Here is a 22,928-nt window from a genome sequence, read left to right as displayed (position 1 = left end):
AGAAGTGGGATATAAGCAGGCTATGAGCACATGCTCTCTGTGAGTAGTGTTATATGAGCAGTAAAGCTGTGCTTCCAAAAAGTGCTGGATCTATTACTCATATGTAACACTCTTTTGTGCAAGCACAGTAAGTCTGGCATTTACGAAAACAGAACTACTGTGCATGTGCACATTAACTGTGCTGTGTATGTAACAGAGAAAGACCACACCATACGTTTGCTATTGCTATATTTCTATCGGCTTAGACATCCCAGAGCTTAGCAAACTGATCTGAATCCTGGTGTTTAATTCTCTCCCATTCAACACAGTTAATAGGTAGATCATTCCAACTTCCATTCCTAAAGACAGCGTCCAAACTAAGAGATGCTGCGAAGTGGATATCATATCGTTTGTGACCCTTTCTGGCTATGACTTCTTGGTTCTGGTCTGTTGGAAGTGAAGATGAAAAAACAGAATTCAAAGGAAGTGCTTTCTACCCTGCTGTTTTTCCTCCTTCTAATGCCTCTGGAAATTACTTTCCTGATTTGGAAGGAGGCTGCTCACCTGCTCATTGCACTGCTTATAAGACCTTTAACCATAAAGACAGAAAAAAGTGTTCAAATCCAGCATAACACATGAACTTTTCAGCTGTGAAACACAATGGCGTAGCCTACATTATTTAAGTAACGCAGCACAATAGGAATGGATCAGTACAAGGCAGTTAGTTAGATACATCCGTCCTATAGTTCAGGCTGTTTACTTCAGACTAGCTTTAGACTGGTCCCATAGACCAAATGTCCCCTCCATGCACGTGCTTCAAAACTGTCTGATGAAAGCAGTCTCACAAACATTTTCCTTCTTAACTGAGCCTATCAGTGAGCCACTCTAGACATGACATGCTGTCATTTATCTGTATCATGTAGACGACAGTAGCATGTCACTGGTCCTGCCACCATTGCCCATACAGTAATTCTTATTTCTCTTCCTGCTTCTTGTATACTTTCTTATTTGTGGTTGACTCCACAATGCCTCCTGCCTGCTCTGAGAATAGTCAGCAGGCAAGGAAGTATGCTATAAGAGAGGAAGTGCTATTCTCTTTCTATGGCACCTAGACTAGGATGACAACCTGATTGAGCTGACTTAGACTTTCTGCACATCCTTTCGTCCGAGAAAGAAGACATGGACAATTGCTTTCTGGGGGTATTTGCTGGCGTGGCTGTTCTGCCCCAGGCCTTCACCCCTCATGTGTTCATGAGCTCCATAAGGGCCACTGATGGGATCTACATTCCCATCTGCAACCTGGCCACAGGCAGCTATAAACCACAAAGACTACCACTCAGTAGTCGTTTGTGGTTTACTCACTGAGGCATATTTATGAACATATTTTCAGGTCATCAAAATGACTTCCGATACCCATATGGTCCATAATTCCAGCACTGGATTCAGAGGGAATACTAGCATCTTCTCTACGGGCAGCAAGAGTGTTAGCATCATCCAGATACTGCCTGCCACTTGGGAAATGCTATGCACCCTCTGCATCACCAGGTGATGAGACCATACATATCCAGAAATGGAGCAAGTACCCCGTTTAACTGTAACTCTGTCACATGCTGTGTGAAAGGACACTGTGGCTTTCACCATCTGCCTGCAAGATAGCAGGCTGCATGACAGACTGGACACAAACATTTCCAATGGTTCCCAAACTATAGGTCTGGGCTGTGTTCTGCACAGCCCCTGCGAGGACACAGTTAAGTCTTTTTAACTTTTTAACAGACTGAAATAGCAAAAAACAGTTTCTTCAATACTTATAAGCAAGGCCCTCTGTTCTCTTTGAATCTTCTCAGAGCATCAAGGATGGTGCTTGTCTCCAGGCCGCTGCACCTTCCCAGATGAAGGGAAGACCAACCAGGAGTGACTGGAGTAAGACAAGGAAAATGTGATTAACACTGGACGTCTTTTGCAATGTTTCAAATGTAATGGGAAGATTACAAAGAAATGGATCTCTGTCTCCTTGTGTCATTGAATTTCTATCCCCACTCCCACCTCCACACAAAGGCAGTGGAGATGTCTTCATGGCCTCTGAGGCTTACTTGCTTCACCCATTCACTCCTCCATGGCACTGGATTAATAGATATGTTTATTCTGCCTGCTGGTGTATGGCTGTTAACTTCTGTCTCCAGTGCCATCTGGAAGCTATGCAGGCCATTTCACTATAAAAATAATCCAGTCAGAGCTGCTAGAAGATGGTTGGTGAGGTGGGAGGAATGAAAGGCTAACAGGGCCTATGTAAGTGACTGCCATGACTTGGGGAGGGAGGAGAGGTAAGACTTGAAGACAGCTAGAGATTCAGGGCTGACGAGGTCAGAGGGTACTTTTCTTCGTTCCCTCTCACCAAGAAACCCTTCTCTATGTCGTCCTCCCCCTCCTCCAGTGAGATAAGAGCTTTTATCCCATCCCCTCCCACTTTTCATCTATCAAGAGAAATGATTCATCTCCCCTGTGCCTATGCCTTTGGTTGAAACGCTCCACTCAGAGAATGACTCTCCCCTTTCAGTCTTGTGATGGGCTGTTAGCACATTGTGCCTCAGAGGGTCTGCAGCTGTACTTCTTCAGTCTCAGAAACAATCTCTGCCTGCACAGCATGCCGTGGCCAAGTTCTCTGTAGCTGTCTCACATGCAGAGGTTCAAAGATCTCCAGAGAGGCACCAAGGTGGCTCCAGAGGTGCCATGAACAGCCCATGGCTCATAATGATTGCTGCACAGCCCCAGAGAACATGCTTGCTAGGAAGACATCCAGCATTAAACAAAAGCTAAAAATCATAATGACTAATGACACAAACATTTTCCTGAGGGCTGGCACAGCCCACCGTGGACTAGCAATGACGGAAACTGGTCAGTGTGGCCTAACAAAACAGGCAGGAGCAGCACTTGCAGTTGTGGGAAGAACAGAAGAGGTTCCAGCAGTCACCACAGTCTGTTGCAACTTGAACACCTAGACAGGGTCTGCAAGAATGAGATACATAAGAGTGCCTATCCATGGAAGCAGCATTTCTTCCTCAGGATTGGCCCTGCCTCCTTCTTCATCTGTCTCTGGTTGCTTCTGCAGCTGGCCAACTGGTCACTGCACAGAAGCATCATTAGACACCTCTGGACTCCTCACAGCAGTCATGAGGTCAGCAGCCTCCTGATACTGCCACCAGGTTATCCTGCTATCTGGAAGCTTTCAGCTTTCTCACAGCACGGGTTGATGAACAGCATAATTTCCTTGGGGCTCTAGTTAGCACCGTGTGGGACCTTCTGTGAAGCTGAGGAGATTGATGGGTTTTCTGACCATCACAAAAAATAGCAGTAGTAAAACGTGGATGATAATAAAATCGTTATAGAAGCAACAAGAAATCAGCAAACAGTTCTGAGCTAGGCAACATAAAGTGAGCGAATTAAATCACAAAAAGCATCAAGGAAGGAAATTATATGAGTCATGAAGAGTTAAAGGCAGTTGACAGCAAATACAAAGGTATACCTCCACCATTTGGTCCATATGTGCATGTGTGTTTTCTGCCATTGAAGGTGGTAAGGTTGTCAACCACTTGATTGAGATCTTTGTGTCCCTGTTAGGGGCTGAAATGCATTTGGTGCATGACTGGCACTGATCTTCTGGTTTACCTTCCTCCAAAAAGAAAGCTGGATAGTGTGTACCCAGACTATTCTGCAAAGCAAACGAATGCGAAGTAGATTACTTTTAAATCGTACTGTGGCACCGAACCATAGTACTGTTGGGCCAAAAAGATCACCACTAGTTCAACCCCTGAGTGGGATACAAAACTAAAGGTGCAGTTGATAGCATGTTATCTAAAGTAAAACTGGCAGAGCTACTCGGGATCCAGCAAAGGATGAAAGTTTAACTTTGGAGATGTCAGTCTGCTAATATCCAGTTTTTGAAAGCATGCCTGTAAAGCTCTAGCTCCATGCACTGAAGTACCAACAAATATCCACAGGACTGCTTTTAGAACTTACACTCATAGAAACTTTTGAGATCAAAGGCCATAGCTTCCACTTAGTCCACAAATTCCAGATTTAGGTCTTCTTAAGATTACATTATATCAATTGAAATGTCCTGAACTGTTGCATATATCATCCTCAGTAATACTGAACGAGACCTGTTCTTCCCTTGTCCCAGACATTGTGTCTGATGGAGAACTAGGAGGTCTTTTCAGTCTTCTGTATGTGGATCTAATTTTTCCAGAAAAAAAAAAATGTGTGTGTGCATCTATTTTACTTTAAATTCAGAAGACAGATTCCAGCTGCAAAAAATCAGAGAACGGGTGCCTATTGCAATGCTGGCAATCTTAGGTAGGAAACTCTGAACTGAGTTCATGGTATTCTGGATTTACCATTGAGGCAGGATCCTGAATCAGGAAGCGCTGTGAAGTGAACGTGCCTATACTGTCTTTTTATAGTAAGCTCCACAAGAAGACGGAAGGCTTTTGATTAGCGGAAAGTCAAACATTATTAGAACACAAGCTTGAATAGTTAACTTTTTAAATATGTGACAAGGTAGACAGCATAGAAAACCAAAAGGTTTATATGCAGCTCTTCCTCACCCGCTGTGTCTTTGCAGGCAGGTCCCACTCAGTGGCTTTCTCAACAGCAGCAAATGCAAAGTTTTCTCAGGTCCTTAGGGAGCTGTGCCCGTCCCCCCGAGAGCTGCCTCTGCCCCTGACTGCAGGCTCGATTTCTGCACAGGCGCTGCAGGCACCAGCTCCACGTGGTGCCCCTGTGCCAGCCAGGCCCTCTCATCTCCAGAAGCGTCAGTCTCCCGAGCCTTTTCTTTCACCGCTCCAGAGGAGGAATGGTCTCCTCTTCCAACAACATAAGTCCAACTGATCACATTGGTAAAGTACACAATATATAACAGACAACTGAGAAAGACAGGAAAAAAAGCGGTGATACCCGCCCCCCCCCCCCCCCCCCCCGCCATTACAGTCATCCAGAATTACTCAGATTGGTAGTCGATAGTTTCATACAAGTTCCCAAAAGTACTGCTTAAATCTCTCAGATAGGCCAGCAGTTTAAAAGAAAGCATTATTATGTGCTTGCTAAAAAGATCTTTCTTGCAAACCAACACAAGTGTAAATTCACTGTAATCATAGCCATCATTTAAAAAGCTGTGAAAGTCAAGTCATCTCTTTCTCCTTATACAGCGGATAAAAAGCTTGGTTTTAATACACACAGTGTTGAGATTCACCAGATAGTGATATTACCTGTGGAGAAAATAGCATTAGTTCCCCATCTGTCTGAGAAGATCAGAGAAAACTGGTAATAGCCCATGTTACTGAATTCACCTTGATGCTTCTGGTGCATATGTATTACTTTGAAGCGCCGTTCGTGTTTATTTGGCTACCTTTCAGAGACAAAAACTCAAGTACCTTCTATCCTAATGTAAAATATTATATAGATACAGCAGTGATGCACCTGTAAAAAGACTGATGTACAGGCAGTCTCTTGTAAAGGATTTCTCAACCCATTAGGATGCTACTTGACATTACTATTTTATTATGAGAAACAGCTCTTTCTGGCTTCTGCTTTCTATTCATTTCAAAGGAAGTGATACTAGTGATAGATCAATAGGACCCAGGATAGAAATCTCCTATGCTTTGTGTTTTCTTCCATGCTTCGTTTATATCATATTTTCTTAAACATTTCTTTTTCTCTAAATCCTACGGGCTTCATTCCTAGCCTTTTCAGTAGTCGGCATGCTAAAATCATCTGCAATGAAACAGCTAACACTGATATTGTTCTTTAAAGATAACAACCGAATGAACTAGTAGCAGTGTCTGCGGAAGAACAATACTGCCCCTATTTATGAGCAGTTAGTATTTGAAAGGCTGTCGTGACTTGAAGCTTAGAGATTTTATGCTGCTCTGCGTCAAACAGTATGCACATAGCTGCTTAGATGTTTGACACCACTCGTGCATGTGTTGTAGCTGGTGCAAAATGATTGAAATATTATACATGGAAATACAGTCAGTAGATAGGAGGGGTTTTTTCTTTAAAAAAAAAGAAAATCAATCAGCAAATAGCCTGAGCAAGGAAGCCTACAGGGTGTAAATGATCTGTGAGAGGAGTCTAAGATCATGGTGCAGTATAGAAAAAAAATACAAACGGTCCAAGAGCCATGACCTATTAATGAGGACTGGGATAAGATGCAACTAAACTGGAGCTCTAATGAAGTAAAGGGGCAGCACTTCCAGACAGATATTTCAAAGTGGGGTTTTTTTTATTTAAAACCTCCATAACATTTTATATGAAAAGCAGATACTATTAGTGATACTGTCACGTTTAGATAACCAATCTGTCTGTCAATAAATATTTGAAAGGAAAACATTCAGCCAGCTATGAATGACAGTTAATAAGCTAGTTGATGTTATTAACAGACAGAACAAAACTTTTCATACAAGAGGACGGATACTGAAAGTTTATTAATTTTCATATATTAAACACATTTTAGAAAAGCTGTTTTAGATAAGAGATTGATTCTTGATTCATGACAAAACAAAATATTGCTTTTGTGCTGAAACTGCTGGCAAATATTCTAGTTCTGAGATTAATTTTCTGTGATAGGAGCAGCAGGAGGGGGCTGCCCCACCAGGGCAGGTGGGCTGGGAGCTGAGGTGGGGCAGTGGGGCAGGCAGGGACCACCCGCACAAGGCGAGTGGGGCAGGGACGGTGGCAGTGACCGCGGACAGCCACGTCCCAGGGCAAATCCACAGGGACGAGGATGGGACAGTTGATTCAGGAGGGCGAGTCGGTGGGTGAGGATCAGTAGGGTTCATGGCTGGGCTCAGACCTACCTATGGTATAGCTCGGGCGAGTGTCAGGGACATGGACCTGAGCTCACATGCAGCTCCTGCAGAAGGTGAGGTGGCCCCGACCAGGCTTCTTACTGCTCTTTCTCACACGGTCTCACCCAGGGCTATGCAGCTGCACCAGCCCGACATGGCCTTGAACACAGGCAGCCAAATCTCTGGGGCAGGGAGAGGGAAAATGCTTGCAGAGTCTGCTGCTGCCCGATAACAGGCCAGTGTGTTTTCGTGTAGGCTATTGAGTGACCTGATGACAATTTTGTCTATTGGCACCAAATCCAAAGAGTGAAATTGTCACATACATTTCAGTTGTTCTCAGTCTTTTGCTTATTGGATTGTTTGCCTGCGTTTGCTTGCCTGCAGCCCTTTGCAACACACCGTAGTAGAGTGATACCTATTTTAACAACCCTTCTGACTGAGATCTCCAGTGGGAATTGAGAATTCAGAAACTTCCCATGCTGTGTTTGCTTTTTATAGAGGCTGATGGGTTAGCAGAATTGTGGACCAGACTGCATGAGATTTCTCAGTCAGCAGGTCAAAAAAAAAAAATCATGTTAAAATCAGGACTTATTAAACATAAAGATCAAATAGTAATAAAAAAAAGAAATAATTTGCATAACATGTCCCATCTGGGTATGTTGAAAATTGTTTCAAAGGCGCTTCGCTTTTCTTTGTTAGAGAAAGAAAACAAAAATACCTTATATCTTTCAAAAGTCATGTGTTCCCTGTGGGCCCTGTACATCTTCTTCATGTCTTCTCTGTATTAGATTTTTCTTTTTCTGTTTATCGGGTCCTTTCTTCTCAAGTGTCAGTTGTTAGCATACCTCATTTCAAATCAGCTCGTGAAATAAGCTTCCCAAGAGTCAGAGCTACCAGGGTCCTCCAATGTTTTTGCAGTCTGCTGGACAGACTACTGTCAATCTAAGATTTGAAGTAAGTCTGAGTGACAATGAAAGAAGAGTTTGCCATGCTTTTGACATCTAAGAATTTAATTCTAAATTAGGATGAAACTAAACTCCAAAATGTCAAGTTCAACAACAAAACTGAACTCTCACTTTCTAATATGTCTCCTTTGTTACAGAAGTGACCTGAAAGGCTACAATTCCCTTATGTGATTTATCTGGTCTCTCTTTTATGATTTAAGATAATGATTTCACTACATCATTAAAATATTTCCATTAATATTTTATATCCAACATCTGCAGCAAAAGACCAGAGAGTAAACTGCCATATCCACGATGCAGTGTGCTTGCATCACTCCTCTGTGATACTGCAGGAAACCAAGATCAAGATCATGACATGCTGGCTTTCTGCATTTGAACAGACAGATCGATGAACACTACTGCGGCTTTCAAATGCAGACTTTAATTTTTTTCTCTGCTTTGAATTCAAATTGTATTTCAAATAAACTGAGAAAAATAAATTGGTTCAGGCAAGATATTAAGATGAAAATTCTCTCCTTTTTAAATTACTTTGTCACTCACTTCAAACTTAAGGTCAAAACATTATGTTTCTGTCACACTTCCCTTGTTTCTCTGAAAGTAGGAATGTACATAAGCAGACAGAAATGGGAGACTGGCTTTCACCATGTGCGGTGTCACTCTTGCACAGTCGGGAGATCCTATGCAAAGCACAAGGTTTCTAAACCTCTAAAGCTTCCTAACAGTTTACCATTTCAGTGTATTATCAAGTTAGCAACGGTTACACTTCTATAGAAAGATGATACGTGTATAATACTGTTGAAAATTGAGGCTATTGCATAATTTTTTCTACTTCATTCTACTTCTGCCACTATTGCAAATTACTTTAAAATTCATAAAACCAGTATGGAGTAACAAGCTGTACAGGTAGAGGCTTTATACATTTTTATCTTTAATGACTAGCTTGAAAATCTTCCCTTGTGTCACCGACAGGCAATTGTGAAAGAGAAATTGCAGCTCTTTACTTCTTAGTAGCTTAACAAAATTCAGAAAAACAAGATGCCAGTGGTATTTCTTCGTTTGTTATGAAAACAAGATTTATGTGATTATGCTTTCTGTGCCTATGTTGCTATATGAACACAGGTGGTGCGCTTCTGTGTATGTCATTCTGTCAATTCCATTCCAATAATATTTGGCTCAATTGTCCAATCTCAAGCAACTTTACAGACAGGCAACAATCTAAAATATACTAAATTCCCAGGATTTCCATGAAAAATGTGACCAGGTAGAGGAAAAAGACTTTTTTAAGCCTGCCCTGGGGGCAGAAAAGTACAGTGCAGCTTCAACCATTATAAAATATCAGATAACCTACTAGGAGAGATAAATTAGGCATAATATAACCAAGGCAATATGTTTCATTTGCAGTTTGATACCAAAAGATCCATTCCTCAGTCTAATTTCTTCCCCTTCTATGAAATCTTAGGTGCAAATCTGACATTTTTGTGCAGTCAGTATATTAATAATGTCTCTTCTCACTCTTTTGCCTTCCCTCGCTTGTGGATACTCTGACGTCTAGTAAGAATTGAACTCATGTACAGTCTTATACTTTAAACCAGTATACTCTGGTTTAAAAGGCAAGCAGACATAAGAAAAAGATGCATTGAAAACTAAGTTTTATTAGTCCTTTTGCTCACAAAATTGTTTCATGTTGTACTAATCATTAAAAGAATATTGATCAGAGAAGAAGAAAACTCTGACCCAAAGAAAATAATATCAATAACTGCTTTTCTGAAAGATGTGTAATGAATATTATCAGTAATTCTTACTCATTCTTGTTTTTCAGATGAAGCAGATCGGTCACGACGGCTACAACCCCACCTCTGTAGCTGAATGGCTGGATTCCATTGAACTGGGTGACTATACCAAATCCTTTCTAATTAATGGCTATACATCGATGGACCTTGTGAAAAAAATCTGGGAGATTGAATTAATGAATGTAAGTTGATCAATTTATAGCAGTAGTTCTTCCTAAATACATTATAGTACTTGCCCGTACATATCAAAGAGAAAGCACAAAAGCAAATTGCACTACAAATACTGTCATCAAGTACTGTAAATGATTACAGCTTTCCTGCCTATACCTGGGTTGACTGTACCCTTTGCTTCCATTTGCTTTGCCATTGTCTTTAGCATGGTATTCAATCAGCATGATTGTGGCACCCATTCAGGAAGCGGAATGACATTTAAAAACATATTTTGTTAGTTTATAGCTACAAAGCATAAGTCTTTGCTTTTAAAGTGCCTAACAACAGTATTTCTTGTAAAGATACTTACAGTTTACTTTTTCCACCTGCTCTGGCTAAATTAAACATAAAAATAAGGAAACCTTAAATATAGTTAGTACATTATGCTAAAGGAACAAAATATTTCATTTAATTATCACTTTTGCTTGAAATTTTATTTACATGAGCCAGTTAAATTAGATGCTCACATATGGGCAACCATAAACTTAAATGTGGACTGTACTGCAGAGTCATTTGGAATGAGGAGAATTTTGTACTATTACAGTGAAGACATTTACAGTATAGCTTTGCCAGTGGAATTTTCATGTAAGTTACGTGCCTGAAACTGAGTTGTTTCCTTTTATAAAAGATAGATGATTATAGCTTTGGATCTGCTGTGGCTTTTGAAATCAACTGTATTGTCAGTTTATCTGAACTTTAGGGCAATCCCTACATGGATAAAAGCCCAATATCATGTTTTATTGGCTCTTCACAGACAAAAGGCTGTGCTCTTCCTTCCCATATAGGAGATACTGCATCTCTGCCTCTAATTAGTGCTTAACTTCAGAACAGTCAAAGGGCTACCAGTAACCATAGGCAATCAAGCATAAGATAAAGCAGCTGATATAGCTTTATACTGGGAAACAGTTCCCGGTGCGTCCCAGGCTGGAGAAATGGAGAACATAATGATGATGCAAAGCCATGTTTCAACACAGTAATTGGTGCAGGAGGCACAAGCAGGTACTGCTCAAGACCAGCATTTAAATAAAAGAAAAAAAAAGATAAAAAAGGAGGTATTTCATATTAATTGAAAGACAAAACCATTGCATATTAGAATTTCTTTTCTTACTGTCACATTACAGTTAATGTTAACTAGCACAAAAATGTAGAGTAAGAGTAAGGACCAAACTCTACCGTACATGTTATGTCTGTTGCATTCAATGTATGTTGTAGGTGTATAACTGAAGTCAGGGTATGATTGATGCTATTATGGTTGTCTGCTGCTAAGCTATTTATAACTGTGAGTCTTTTTTCTATAAGTGGCTGGAATTTTAATAAGAACTGGGGACCCTTTGCTCCAGAAGCTAATATAGATTAACAACCAGCACTGAGTTGAAAAAAGTGGAAGTCTCTGCTCACAATGTCTTCTATAACTTAATTTTGCATCCCAAACATTTTGCCATAATCAATTCAGAAACAAATTGCCCTTTAGCTCCCCCAAGTGGATCATTAAAACCTCATTAAAGACTTGTGGTTTGATTCCAAACTTGCTTCAACTGATGAAAAGGGAAGTACCTGCACTGAAGTCAACAAGAATACACTTCTGTAAAATTAGTATAAACCGTACCAGTATATATCCCTCTAACTTTACAGCTTAACATCACGTTCTCATTTCAGGCCTGTACTTCTTGGGAAAACACTCCCTTTTGCCACGAGTTGCAAGAAGAAGCTGTTAAACAGTTGTTTAAATATTTGTATAGATATAGATACCTACAGAGATAACTATTTCTCCCACCTGATACATTATTGGATTATTGTTCAAGAGCATAGTAAATAAAACGGTTCTACATTCTCAGAATTTCTGTTTTAGTGCAGTCAGTATATATTTAATTCCCACCAATCAGTAGTGGCTAACTGTAATGAAATAATGTTCACTGAGAAAATCTGTAGCTTAGAAAAGTATTTACTGTTATTTTTCTGTTTCAATTGAGGGGAATCTTTCAGAAATGGACAAGAAATTGGTTTGAAGCATTGTGCAGTCTGGCAGAACAAGATACTTATCTCTGACCAGCAGGCCTGCTGTCTGAAATCAATTTCAAAGGTCTCACTTCCCATTCAGGCGATGGCAAACAAGAGCTTATTACAGAAAGTTTTTCATAAAGGAATGCATAAAGGTCAAAGCCACTAACTCTGGAATAGGACTCCTGACTTGAATAGGTCAGAATCCAGGCACTTGAAAAATAAGAGAAAAAACAGACTCAGCATCCTGAAAAGAATTCAGAGTACCCTTGGTTTGGTGGCTCTTGGGGCTTAAGTTGTAGATAGAGCAAGAAGTTTCATTTGCACTTATGCCAAATACACAATAAAAATGTATCAAGGGCTACAGATATGATAACTTTTTCATTTTAGCCATCAGTTTAAACAGTTGGCAGCCACTGAATTTGACTTAAAAACCATTTCTGCTTTGGTGCAAGGAATCCCTTAGTTCATATTTGGTGCTTGTTTCCATTAAGCCACTGGGAAATCATCCATGGCTTCTGGAGGGGTAGAAACAGATTTGAAGGTAGAGATCATATCTTCTATTAGGTAAACTAGCATAGCTGAAAGGACAGGGGAGAGAAGAGGACATTTAATTTTTCACAAGCCCTTCTTTACATTTTAAAAAATGAAAATTCTTTATTATCTTCTTTCTACGCTTTTTGTGATCATCAACTCACATGCCTGTGGATGAAGTTCATGAAGTTTTAGATTTTTTTTCTAGATCTAAACTAGTAATAAGGTCATCCTTTATCATAACACATCTCAATATACTACTGTGAGTTTTACCTATCACATGCCTCTGAACTTCCATGTGTGATGCTGACCAAGATACTTTTCTTCTACTTCGGGGCATAAAGCTATTCAGTTAAGTTATTAAAGCAAACAGTTCATTTTTTGAAAGACAAAAAGAAGAAAGCATATTCTGAAAGTCTCCCTGCAGCTGAATGAAGCTAGCCTCCCTAAATTCCCTTTATAAACTATAAAGGATGGCAAAAGAAAGGACCATCCAGAGGGTGATTCAGGGTGGTTAAGTTATGGTTAATTATCTGGATTGCTTCTAAGGGAGTTGGTCTCTCCCTACTGACATACAGAGATGCTAAGATTAGCTTTAGTACAAGTGTTGATCTGCTTGAGGGTAGGAAGGCTCTTCAGAGGGATCTGGACAGGCTGGATCGATGGGCCAAGGCCAATTGTATGAGGTTCAACAGCGCTAAGTGCCAGGGCTGTACTTCGGTCACGACAACCCCATGCAACGCTACAGGCTTGGGGAGAGTGTCTGGAAAGCTGCCCGGTGGAAAGGGTCCTGGGAGTGTTGGTCGAGAGGCAGCTGAACATGAGCCAGCAGTGTGCCCAGGTGGCCAAGAAGGCCAATAGCATCCTGGCTTGTATCAGAAATAGTGTGACCAGCAGGACTAGGGAAGTGATTGTCCCTCTGTACTCAGCACTGGTGAGGCCGCACCTCGACTACTGCGTTCAGTTTTGGGCCCCTCGCTACAAGAAAGACATTGAGGGGCTGGAGCGCGTCCAAAGAAGAGCAACGAAGCTGGTGAAGGGTCTAAGAACAAGTCCTCTGAGGACTGGCTGAGGGAACTGGGGTTGTTTAGGCTGGAGAAAAGGAGGCTGAGGGGAGACCTTATGGCTCTCTGCAACTACCTGAAAGGAGGTTGTAGCGAGGTGGGTGTTGGTCTCTTCTCCCAAGTAGCAAGTGATAGGACTAGAGGAAATGGCCTCAGGTTGCACCAGGGCAGGTTTAGACTGGATATTAGGAAAAATTTCTTGACTGAAAGGGTTATCAAGCCCTGGAACAGGCTGCCCAGGGAAGTGGTTGAGTCACCATCCCTGGAGGTATTCAGAAGACATGTACATGTGGCACTTACAGACATGGTTTAGGGGTGGACTTGGCAGTGCTACGTTCATGGTTGGACTCGATGATCTTAAAGGTCTTTTCCAACCTAAATGATTCTGTGATTCTATGATTCTATGATTAAAGTTAACCTTTGTGAGTTACCCCTTACTCCCATAGGACACTGGAATGATCAGATTGAATCTTCTTATCTTCCTAAAAAGAACAATTCTTACTCTATTTCCAACACTGTTTTACCATCCTTGGAAGTTACCATCTAGGCAAGCACATTTTAAAGAAAAACTGTGAGGAGAATGCCAAGCATCTGAGAGAGGGAGAAGGTCTGAGACACCGGTGGTAAAGGCCATCTTCCCTCAGCTTCTCTGGTCCTCCAGCTACCTCATTGGCATTAAGAAACAAATTTAATATGCAGCTTCCTCCAATTTACTGCAAATTATTCCGGAAAGGTAATGTCTGCTCTAACTTAGGTGCTAGTTTCTTTCAGACTTTTATGTATACGTATGTAGTGTGTGTGTTTCTTCAAGCACAATCAAGCAGCAATTACTTAAAGCATTTGAATCAGAAGAGTCATTCTAGAAGTTATTCATTTGTATTTCTTGTGAGGTCCCACCAGCATTCTCAGTCCTTCTTCAACAAGCCAGACTTCAAAATTTAGATTCTGTTTCACTACTTCATTTGTCATTTAGATCAAGAATTTTCCCAGATCCATTTGCTTCATTATTTTCTCAGGTATTTGCTTCCTGGGAAGCATTGTTCTAATTTCCTTATCCTGGGATTGTAAGTATTCAGAATACCTTCTCCCAGCATTGGCTTTCCCAGCACTTCTGGTTTTGTCTCCCAGGTTTCTTGGCTCATTAGAGAGGTCAGATTCTGTACCCAGATTCAGATATCATTTATTCGATGCTGTATCTATATCATCTATATAATCTGCTGAAAAAAAGTCCACTATGTTCTGAAATCCCCTAACCCATCTAAAGTGTGCACCTGTGCTTTAAAGTATAAATGCTCTTCTACATGACTAATCATATTATTCTTGTCTGTTATTTTGGATTACTTACGTAACCCTCCCCCTCGGGGAGTCACTCTCTTCAGGGAACTTTTACCAAAGAGATTCTTCAGGGAAGATATAAACAGCTTAAAAGCACAAAGCAAGTTATTTATCGTCTAGCACACACAATAAATTGTAGGACTAATGAACTAAGCATTAAATCAGCCCCCACCAAATGAGTCACTAAGTCCACTGGGCAAGTAGTCATCACTCAGGTGGGGAGGGCTGGCCTCTGTTGCTCCCTGGAACAGGTTGATCTATGATGTTGCTGAGTTGCTGTCTTCTGATTTCCCTTTTTTCCCTTGGGATTTTATACCTTTTCATGTGAGTGTTGTTATCCTTGAATCCTTGAGGTGCCAGTTGCCCCGTCTCGACAATCTTACTTATGTCTGCAATTTTACCTTTCTTATCTTGCGTGCTTCCAGCCTATGCACTCTCTTACAGCTCCTTCTCACGCCCTAGCAATTTTCTCAGAAGAAAACTGAGAACGGTTGCACAGCTGCGCTGTACTGAAAGTAGGCCTTGAATCACAGATAGATGAACTCCTGGGAGGAGGGTTACATGGCAGTGGCCTGGTTTACATTTCTTCTCAATTAGTTCATCTTGCACTGTGAGCTTCTTCTATTTTTGTACATCCATCTTTCACATGGATGATTCAGTCTTTGTCTCCTGTAAAATTACTGTTTACTAAATGATTTCTTAAACTCAGTTACTGTCCAGATTTTGAGCTTTTGGGGAAGTGTTCTTGATACTGTTGCTCACAAATTGCATTCCTGGTTTACATTAGGGTGTAATGATTGCTGTTCAGGATCAGATCAAAGATACTAGAGAGAGAAAATAGCTACCAATGGACTGCCTTCCATTAGTTTATAACTAAATACTTTGGACCCTCCACAACATCATCAACAAGTTCCACAATTTAATTTAATTATATACTGTGTGAAAAAGTGATTCTTTAGTTATATTAAAGACTGCTACATGATCATTTTACTGCAGCCCGCTAATGAAAGAGCCTGAAAAAGGCTATACTGAAGCAGATCAGAGGCTCTACCTAACCCACTGTCCTGTCTGTAAAAATGGCCTTAAACAGATGACCAGGGAAGGCTACGTGGGTAGGACAAGCATATTATGAACTATCTGCATAGCATTGTCCTAGTCATTAATAATTTTCAGGGGACTTCTGGAATTGGGCAATTCCCAACTGGTCCTTGTCTTTCTTACCTTGAATGAGTTACTATCATCATCAAGTTTTGTGATCTTACTGCTAGTCTTCTTTCCTATGGAATTTATAAATATATTGAACAGCAGAGGTCCATTCACAGACCTCTTCAGAAATTCACAAAGAACTTTCTTCCACTGTGAAAACTGCATTTTCTCCTACAGTTTCCTGGTTTAACCAGCTATTTATCTATGAAAGAACCTCTTCTTACAGCTTAATGCCATGACTGGGGGGGGGTTTCTTAAAAGCCTTTTAAGAGTAGCTTCATCAAAACACTTTAGAAATGCAGGCAAACGAGCAGATCAAGCAGATCATCAACCTCATCAACATACTTTTTGACTGTTTCAAAGAACTCCAATAGGCTTTTGAGATATAAGGTGCCTTTACATGCAGTCACTTTAACTCTTCATGATTGTATTTATCTTGTGTCCACTACTGGTATGCATTATTGAATTCCTACTAATTTGCCTGGGACAGGCTTAGAGGCTGGTATTTCCATGCATCTTCCATGAACTCTTAAAAAATTGTCATCAATTTTGTCACTCTCCAGTCCTCAGAAAACAAGAAGGTTTTAAGGGAGAAGTTACACATCATTGCTAGCAATTCAGCAAGTTCATCCTTGAATTCCTTCTCTATTTATCTTTTCTGTGCTATGGTTCATTTCGCACACTTTTATCATTTCTCCTTTCAGTCATCTCATTTGCAAACTGAAGAGTCTTAGTCCATTTAGCCATTCCATACTTCCAGAAATCCTTGCTCTGTATCTTTCTGGTCCTTCTCTGTACAGCTCCAATATGCAGAGTGCCAGCTGTACATGTCTAATTTCAAAGTCAGAACTGCTTTATACATATGTAGCTTGAGCCTATAGCTCTAAGTAATAGCAACCACTGTACTGAACTTAGTTCTCAAAGCTCTCATGAGGCCTTAGCCGACTAATGCACCTACAATCTCAGTACAACTTTCAGTTTCTGCTTAAAGAACTTAAAAATGGACCACATACTGCATTCAGATTCCTTGCCCAGGTTCGTGTCTCACTTGGCAGCCTCCCCATCTACTCCAGCAAAGCAGATAGCAACTCCACAGCTTGATTGGGTAATATACACCAAATGGATGGATTTTGTACTGTGCTCACTTGACAGCTTAATTTCCCATGCTCTATAGCATGAAAAGATACCTTTTTCTTAGGAGGGCTGTCCTTCAGATTCTGTCTGACAAATTACTCTGTGACTCTTCTTCTCTTGTTATTACTTAATTTCCCAAGTGTGCCACTCTGCAGAGGCCGGTTTTGAAGAGGAATGAAAAAATTACATCTCAATAACATATTCTCAGACATTGCGACTGCAAATCTACAATTCCTGTTCCTTTTCCTCTCTACCTCAGATCCCTGTGCTAGATTTCAGATCACTGAAAAGAATTGAGTGCTTGGAGCCACAGTCCTTTCTGATCTCCCAGAGACACTGCTGACTGATAAAGATGCCCATAGTTCTGCCAGCAGTTGCTTTCTAAATGGCTCCAACAATTTTGATAATCAGAAGAGCTTTCAAGACTGTGAGTCTGCATTAGCAATAGGGTGTGGGATCTCAACTTATTAGGTACTTTGTTATTAAAAATAACTTCTATAGTTGCTGAGTTTAGAAAATTCTCTGTATGACTTTTTCTTTGTTCACTCTTTCCAAACATTCAGGAGCATATTACTAGTGTACTTGATTAAGAAAGTACTTGAAGTTAATTTATGTGAACCGATACTTTTAAAACAGCTACATATATAAACATGTGCATGCGCACATATGTGTGTATGTTTGTATTTATATATAAATGTATATAATTGAAAGTAAAGAATTCTCCCGCAAGCTAAATAATGGACTATCACATGTCAAATACAAATGCTACTTCTGTAGAGACAACCATGTTGATGTACTGGTGCAAAACCAGAAGTCTTGTATTTCGAAGTTTCTAGGTAGCATAAGATGTTTGAGAATCTCTCCTGCAAAAACAAATGTGCCTATTGTACTGAGGAACAGATATTTCTAGCCTTTGAAAGTTTTATGGGAATCTTTAAAGTTCTCTGCCAGGCAGGCTGAACTTTGGGTCTTCTCACTCATTAGTAAAATAGTAGTCTATGTATAGGATGCATTAAGACATTTAAGAAAATCTTTTCTACTACATTTGTGGTGTTTTTTTATGTTAAATAACTACAATTTTGAAGTGGTTAATGCACAACCTGATTGGTTAGAGGAAATATGAAAGAAACTTTCAATATCCATCCTAATTCTCTGGCCCTTTGATCTGGCCCTTTGATCCCTTATTTCCCTTTGAAATGGGATCACTAGGTTCATTGCAGGTACAAAAAAGTTATGAGATATTATACAAATAGCAAAATTTTTTTCCATACACAATAGTTGTGTAGATTTTGTTCATCCAGGGCACCCACAGAGGTTTCCAAAAGGGTTTTAATAATGCATATCTTTGTTTCTTTAGCAAGAATGAAATACTTACGAATTGCAATCATATAGTAAATTTGCTCCATTGGATCTTGCATTTGAAAATTATTCTTTCTGCTCTGAGTACTGGTAGCAGCTCCATCAGTCACTCAGTTCCTAAATGATTGTGGATGTTTCTGATCATTTAGAAACTGTTGTTATGTTGTAGTATTGCAGTGGCTGTTTCTAGAAATCTTGTTGGAAGCTCTTGATCCTCAACAAATCTGTGTGCCAGTATTGTAACTTCATAACATGTTTAACTCTTATGTACTGTTTCTGCATGTAACATTTTGCTTAGGTAGTCATCTCGTAGCCTTTGAGTGATTTGATGTGCAAACTTCCTTCTGTTCCTCACGGTAATGCAAAATATTTTTTAAATACATCATCCTCTCCTCTACACTGTTACTTGCAAAAGATCAGGAGACGACATAGACCACGGCAATTTCTTCAAACCATCCACTATTTACCTCTTCCCACTCCCACCTTGGATCATTGCAGTGCTCCGACTCAGGAGAAGTGGGAGGAAAAACACTTCTTTTAGTTCAAATACAGTGCTTTATTAGTTTACAATACATGGTAAAGAAAGAAAGAGAAAGCATTTGCACTGTGGACATTTTCATGGCATTTATTTTTTGGTAGTATGATGATTCTTTTGTAATCCATCTGGGTCATTTTGCACTGGAGGTTATTTAAATGGAAGACATCATATAAGTACTTTGAAATCATTTCCCTAATTCTATATTTATATTTCCTTATATTATGGCAACAATAAAAAAAAATTGTTTTCTGATTAAAATGTGATAGTAAATAGCCATGTTTGATCAGTAAATCTAGCCATTGAAATTTGCAGATTTCTTTTAATAAGATTCCCATTTCCTGCATTTATTTTTAAATGTAAGGATTTTAGTCATATCAAAATGATATAATTTTTTAACAATCACTTTTACCTCTTTTCTGAGGTAAATCTTTGCTCATATATTAGAATTCTTAAAACCAGAGGTTTTTTTCCTCTCTCTTTTTCTCTTTTTTCTTTCCCTCTGCCCCACGCTCTCTTCAAAACAAATTATAATCAGGTAGTGATTGGCAGCAATTTTTAGCACTAATAATCAAAGCTGAGCAATTTTAGCACCTATTGTGTTCCACCTGCAGGATCATTTTCTTGTCCTGTAACACACTAGGTAGCACAAATGATTGATTTATAATGCAAGATAATTTTTTTATTAAAGCGACCTACTCTGCCTAGTGCCAGAGAGGGTGTTGTCTCTGAAGTATCCTAACAAAATCTCCCTCCATTCAGGCAGCACATAAATTGCCTTATCATCTGATTTTCTGTCTAAAATCTTAGTGTTCTATAAGAAGTTTCATATTTCAAGTTTCAGAATATGATCTCCTTTCCAGGGAGTATAGCAGAAGCAGCCCAACCCAAGACCTCTTATTCCCTTTAAAAAAGCTGGAAAATAACCTCTCCTCCCAGCCCACAAGTTCTCTACAAAAACAGATAAAATAAATAGTCACTAAATATTTTGTTGTCCTAGGCAACAACTTGTTCTGCCTTCAGTAGCTTAGAAGACAGCTCTGGATAAAGAGTTATATTTTACCAGCTTAACCTTTTCAGTGTTGGTGAGCCAGCAAGAAAATTGGATTTCTATTTTAAAATAATGTCCTTTTTCAGATCCTTGAATCTGAAATTAATTTAAAAATTTTAGACACATCCTATTTTGAATTTGGCCTCCTAAACATGCAGTCTTAGGATAGCATCCTTCATTACAATAATAATTGTAGATTGTAATAAAAGGTTCCTCTAAAATAATTTCATTATGAGTATTTAAATTTTGTTTTCTAGACAATATTTGTGCTAGTTTTACTGGAATAAATGTCTTGTTTCAAATGTTTGCATTTGCTGCCCGCAAACCCTACCTCTCATAGTTCTAGCTTACGGCATTTTAAAACAGATTATGTTGATTGAAGGTCAATGTAAAATACTTGAAGTTCATGGTAGATAAAAGCAGACAAACACAGTGATGTTAATGTTGTAAAGCAATACTTCTGCCTTTACTTTGAAGAAATTTGCAATGATAAAAATCATAAAGAAGTATCCCCTGTTTGCAAAGAAATAAAGCTGCAGAATTTATTACATAATGTTTTCAAGGACTGCAGTACTAGTTTTATGCCTTTAAAAGAATACTGTGTTTTTCAGGTAACTCTCCCATTCAGCAGTGTGCAAAGGAGAGATCGTTCCTCTTTAAAACCTTTTTTTTCCTGCTTCTTCATTGCTTTATAGGATATTGTGAGGAGTTGGTATTTCCAATAAAAATTCCCAAGAGTGTATCAGGTCTTGACTAGCATCATTTATCTTCTGTTCACAACTGGTTTTAATGTTAAAGGCAAAGAAGACTGAATGGCAGTCATTTTAGCTATAAGGATGTTGAAGATCAGAAACCTTTTAGAACCATTTTCCTTGTGCAGCAGATTTTGTTAACATTCTCAGGTGTAAGAGCAAATGCAGTGCTGTGCCATATAGACCTATCAGAGTGATTAATGTGCCAGAAATAGGACAGCAGCATTATCCTGGGTCTTCTGCCTGATTCTCCCTTCTCACATTGTTCAGAGCTAGCTTGGATATCCCTGCAATCCACTGCATTTGTATCATACAGATGCAGTCCTGGATTTCAAAAAAGAGTGACAAGTATAATACCGAGATTATTAATAGAAGTAAGGTCAGAATTTTTCAATACAATAAAGATGACGGGAAGGGAAGTATTCACTTAGCTATACAAGGTTCTGTTGCAGCCTACAGCCAACAGGGCTTGAGTCCTTAAAGTCATCTTCAAGGATTTTGTCCTTCATTGTTTTTAACTTTCAAAGGAATAAGGTTTCAATCACTTTCCATAAAGGGCAATTCAAAATTCTAGCAGCTGGTGGTGCCAAGAAACCTTTCATATTCAGTTTGTATTATTTCAAAATTGCATACCATTATCTCCAGTTATCAATTTTCTACAGATGTAAATAAAACATTGGCAGCCCCAATGTTTACACCCTTGAAATAGTTATTGGCAGGTATTTGTGATCCCTTTCATAATGATCAAGTCATTGCAAGGTTATGTACATTTAACTCCTGATTTATATTCCTACATCAGTTTGTACTTTTTCTTATTCATTGCTTGTTTTAAAGAATGTTCTTCATATCATGTAGAGATCTTAAAAATGCAGTATTCATCCAAAAGTAGTGTTGTATGGATTTGAATTCACTGCCATAATTTGAAAAAGAATTTGAGAAAATGCAGTGAAACATGTTTCTATGTGCAATGATATTCAAAATGGTATCCAGATAATGAATTGCAATATAGCTGTTGCAAATCTGTTACTCTGTTAACAGAGAATGAGAGATCTTTCTAGTTTGGAGGGTTCAAAACAGAAAGTCAGTTTTAAAATCTCTTAAGGGGTTTTATCTGTGTTTTTTCATCAACGAATTAAACACCTGATTGAGATGCAGTAATGACAGAAGCTACTGGAAAAAATATAGTTAGACCTTGCTTATACTTTTGTTCAGGTATTGAAAGCTAGATCAGAACCTGTCTGAGCCAGTCAGGTTACATGAACGCACTCATCAGGAAAGGACACACATCAGTTTTCCAAATAACAATTTTTATCATTCTGGAGGAGTCAGCCCAAGCTCTCGGCCATCCTGATTTTCTCAGGGTCTCGAGTCCATGCTACCATTTAAAACAACAAATTCCATAATAAACATATTGGGTAGTTGCAGGTGAGCTGCTAATGGCTGTCTGGCAGTCTCCATCATGAAAAAGGATTTCTCATCATCCCCTCTTCCACATGCAAGATCTACTTGAAGATGGAAAAAGCAGTCATAATGTCTTTGTTTAAAATACTTACCCCTCCAGTAAGCATATACACTCACGTGCACACATAAAGCAAAAGAACAAGAATTATGCAGAGCTGAGTATTTTAAACATTTGTGTTCCCACACGCAATATGGTTCTACTGTGTTTTCAGTGAACGTAACCAAACACAAGGTAATTTGTGCTTCCTGTCTTAGGAGTTAAATTTATGTAAGATTTATGTAAGCAATAGATAAGCATCAAAGCCATAGCTGAGGAGGATGGATGGCAAAATACTGGGCTAGTTCATAAATTTACATTATTGAAGAGCAGCGATAGATCTACGCTGCTGCTTTTGTTGAAGCTGAGCAGCAATTTGCAAGCAGAAATAATTATTCTTACCTGCTTTTAATAGCAAAGTATACAGTAGCACCAGTACATGACATCCGCAAAAAAAGTTTATTATCTTGGGTTATCTGCTCTGATCTGTCAACTTTTTTTTTGCTAATTTGTGGCTCCCTGGGAAGCAGAAGCGTAAGATGTGACTTAATGTGAGAGGAAAAAAAAAATGACAGAAGCTTAATATGCCTCTAAGCATATGGAGTGGTTGGCTTTGGAAATTCACTAGAACTAAAGCGTGGGAAAGAGGAAACTGAGAGCTGAGGAGAGTTAGTAG

The 22,928-nt window shown here is 39.4% G+C and overlaps 1 protein-coding gene across 3 annotated transcripts in view; it reads left to right on the top strand.

Moving 5' to 3' along the window:
• Positions 1-22,928, top strand: part of ANKS1B (ankyrin repeat and sterile alpha motif domain containing 1B) — a 452,062-nt gene that overhangs the window by 282,121 nt on the left and 147,013 nt on the right. For all 3 annotated transcript variants that reach the window (XM_075497691.1, XM_075497704.1, XM_075497700.1), the window contains one exon: positions 9,606-9,758. In XM_075497691.1, coding sequence (XP_075353806.1) covers positions 9,606-9,758 — 153 coding nt within the window. The remainder of the gene's footprint in view (positions 1-9,605; positions 9,759-22,928) is intronic.

This window comes from Mycteria americana, chromosome 1, assembly GCF_035582795.1.
Source record: "Mycteria americana isolate JAX WOST 10 ecotype Jacksonville Zoo and Gardens chromosome 1, USCA_MyAme_1.0, whole genome shotgun sequence".
In the NCBI taxonomy this organism is placed as follows: Eukaryota; Metazoa; Chordata; class Aves; order Ciconiiformes; family Ciconiidae; genus Mycteria; species Mycteria americana.
This window is presented reverse-complemented; position numbering and strand designations above follow the sequence as displayed.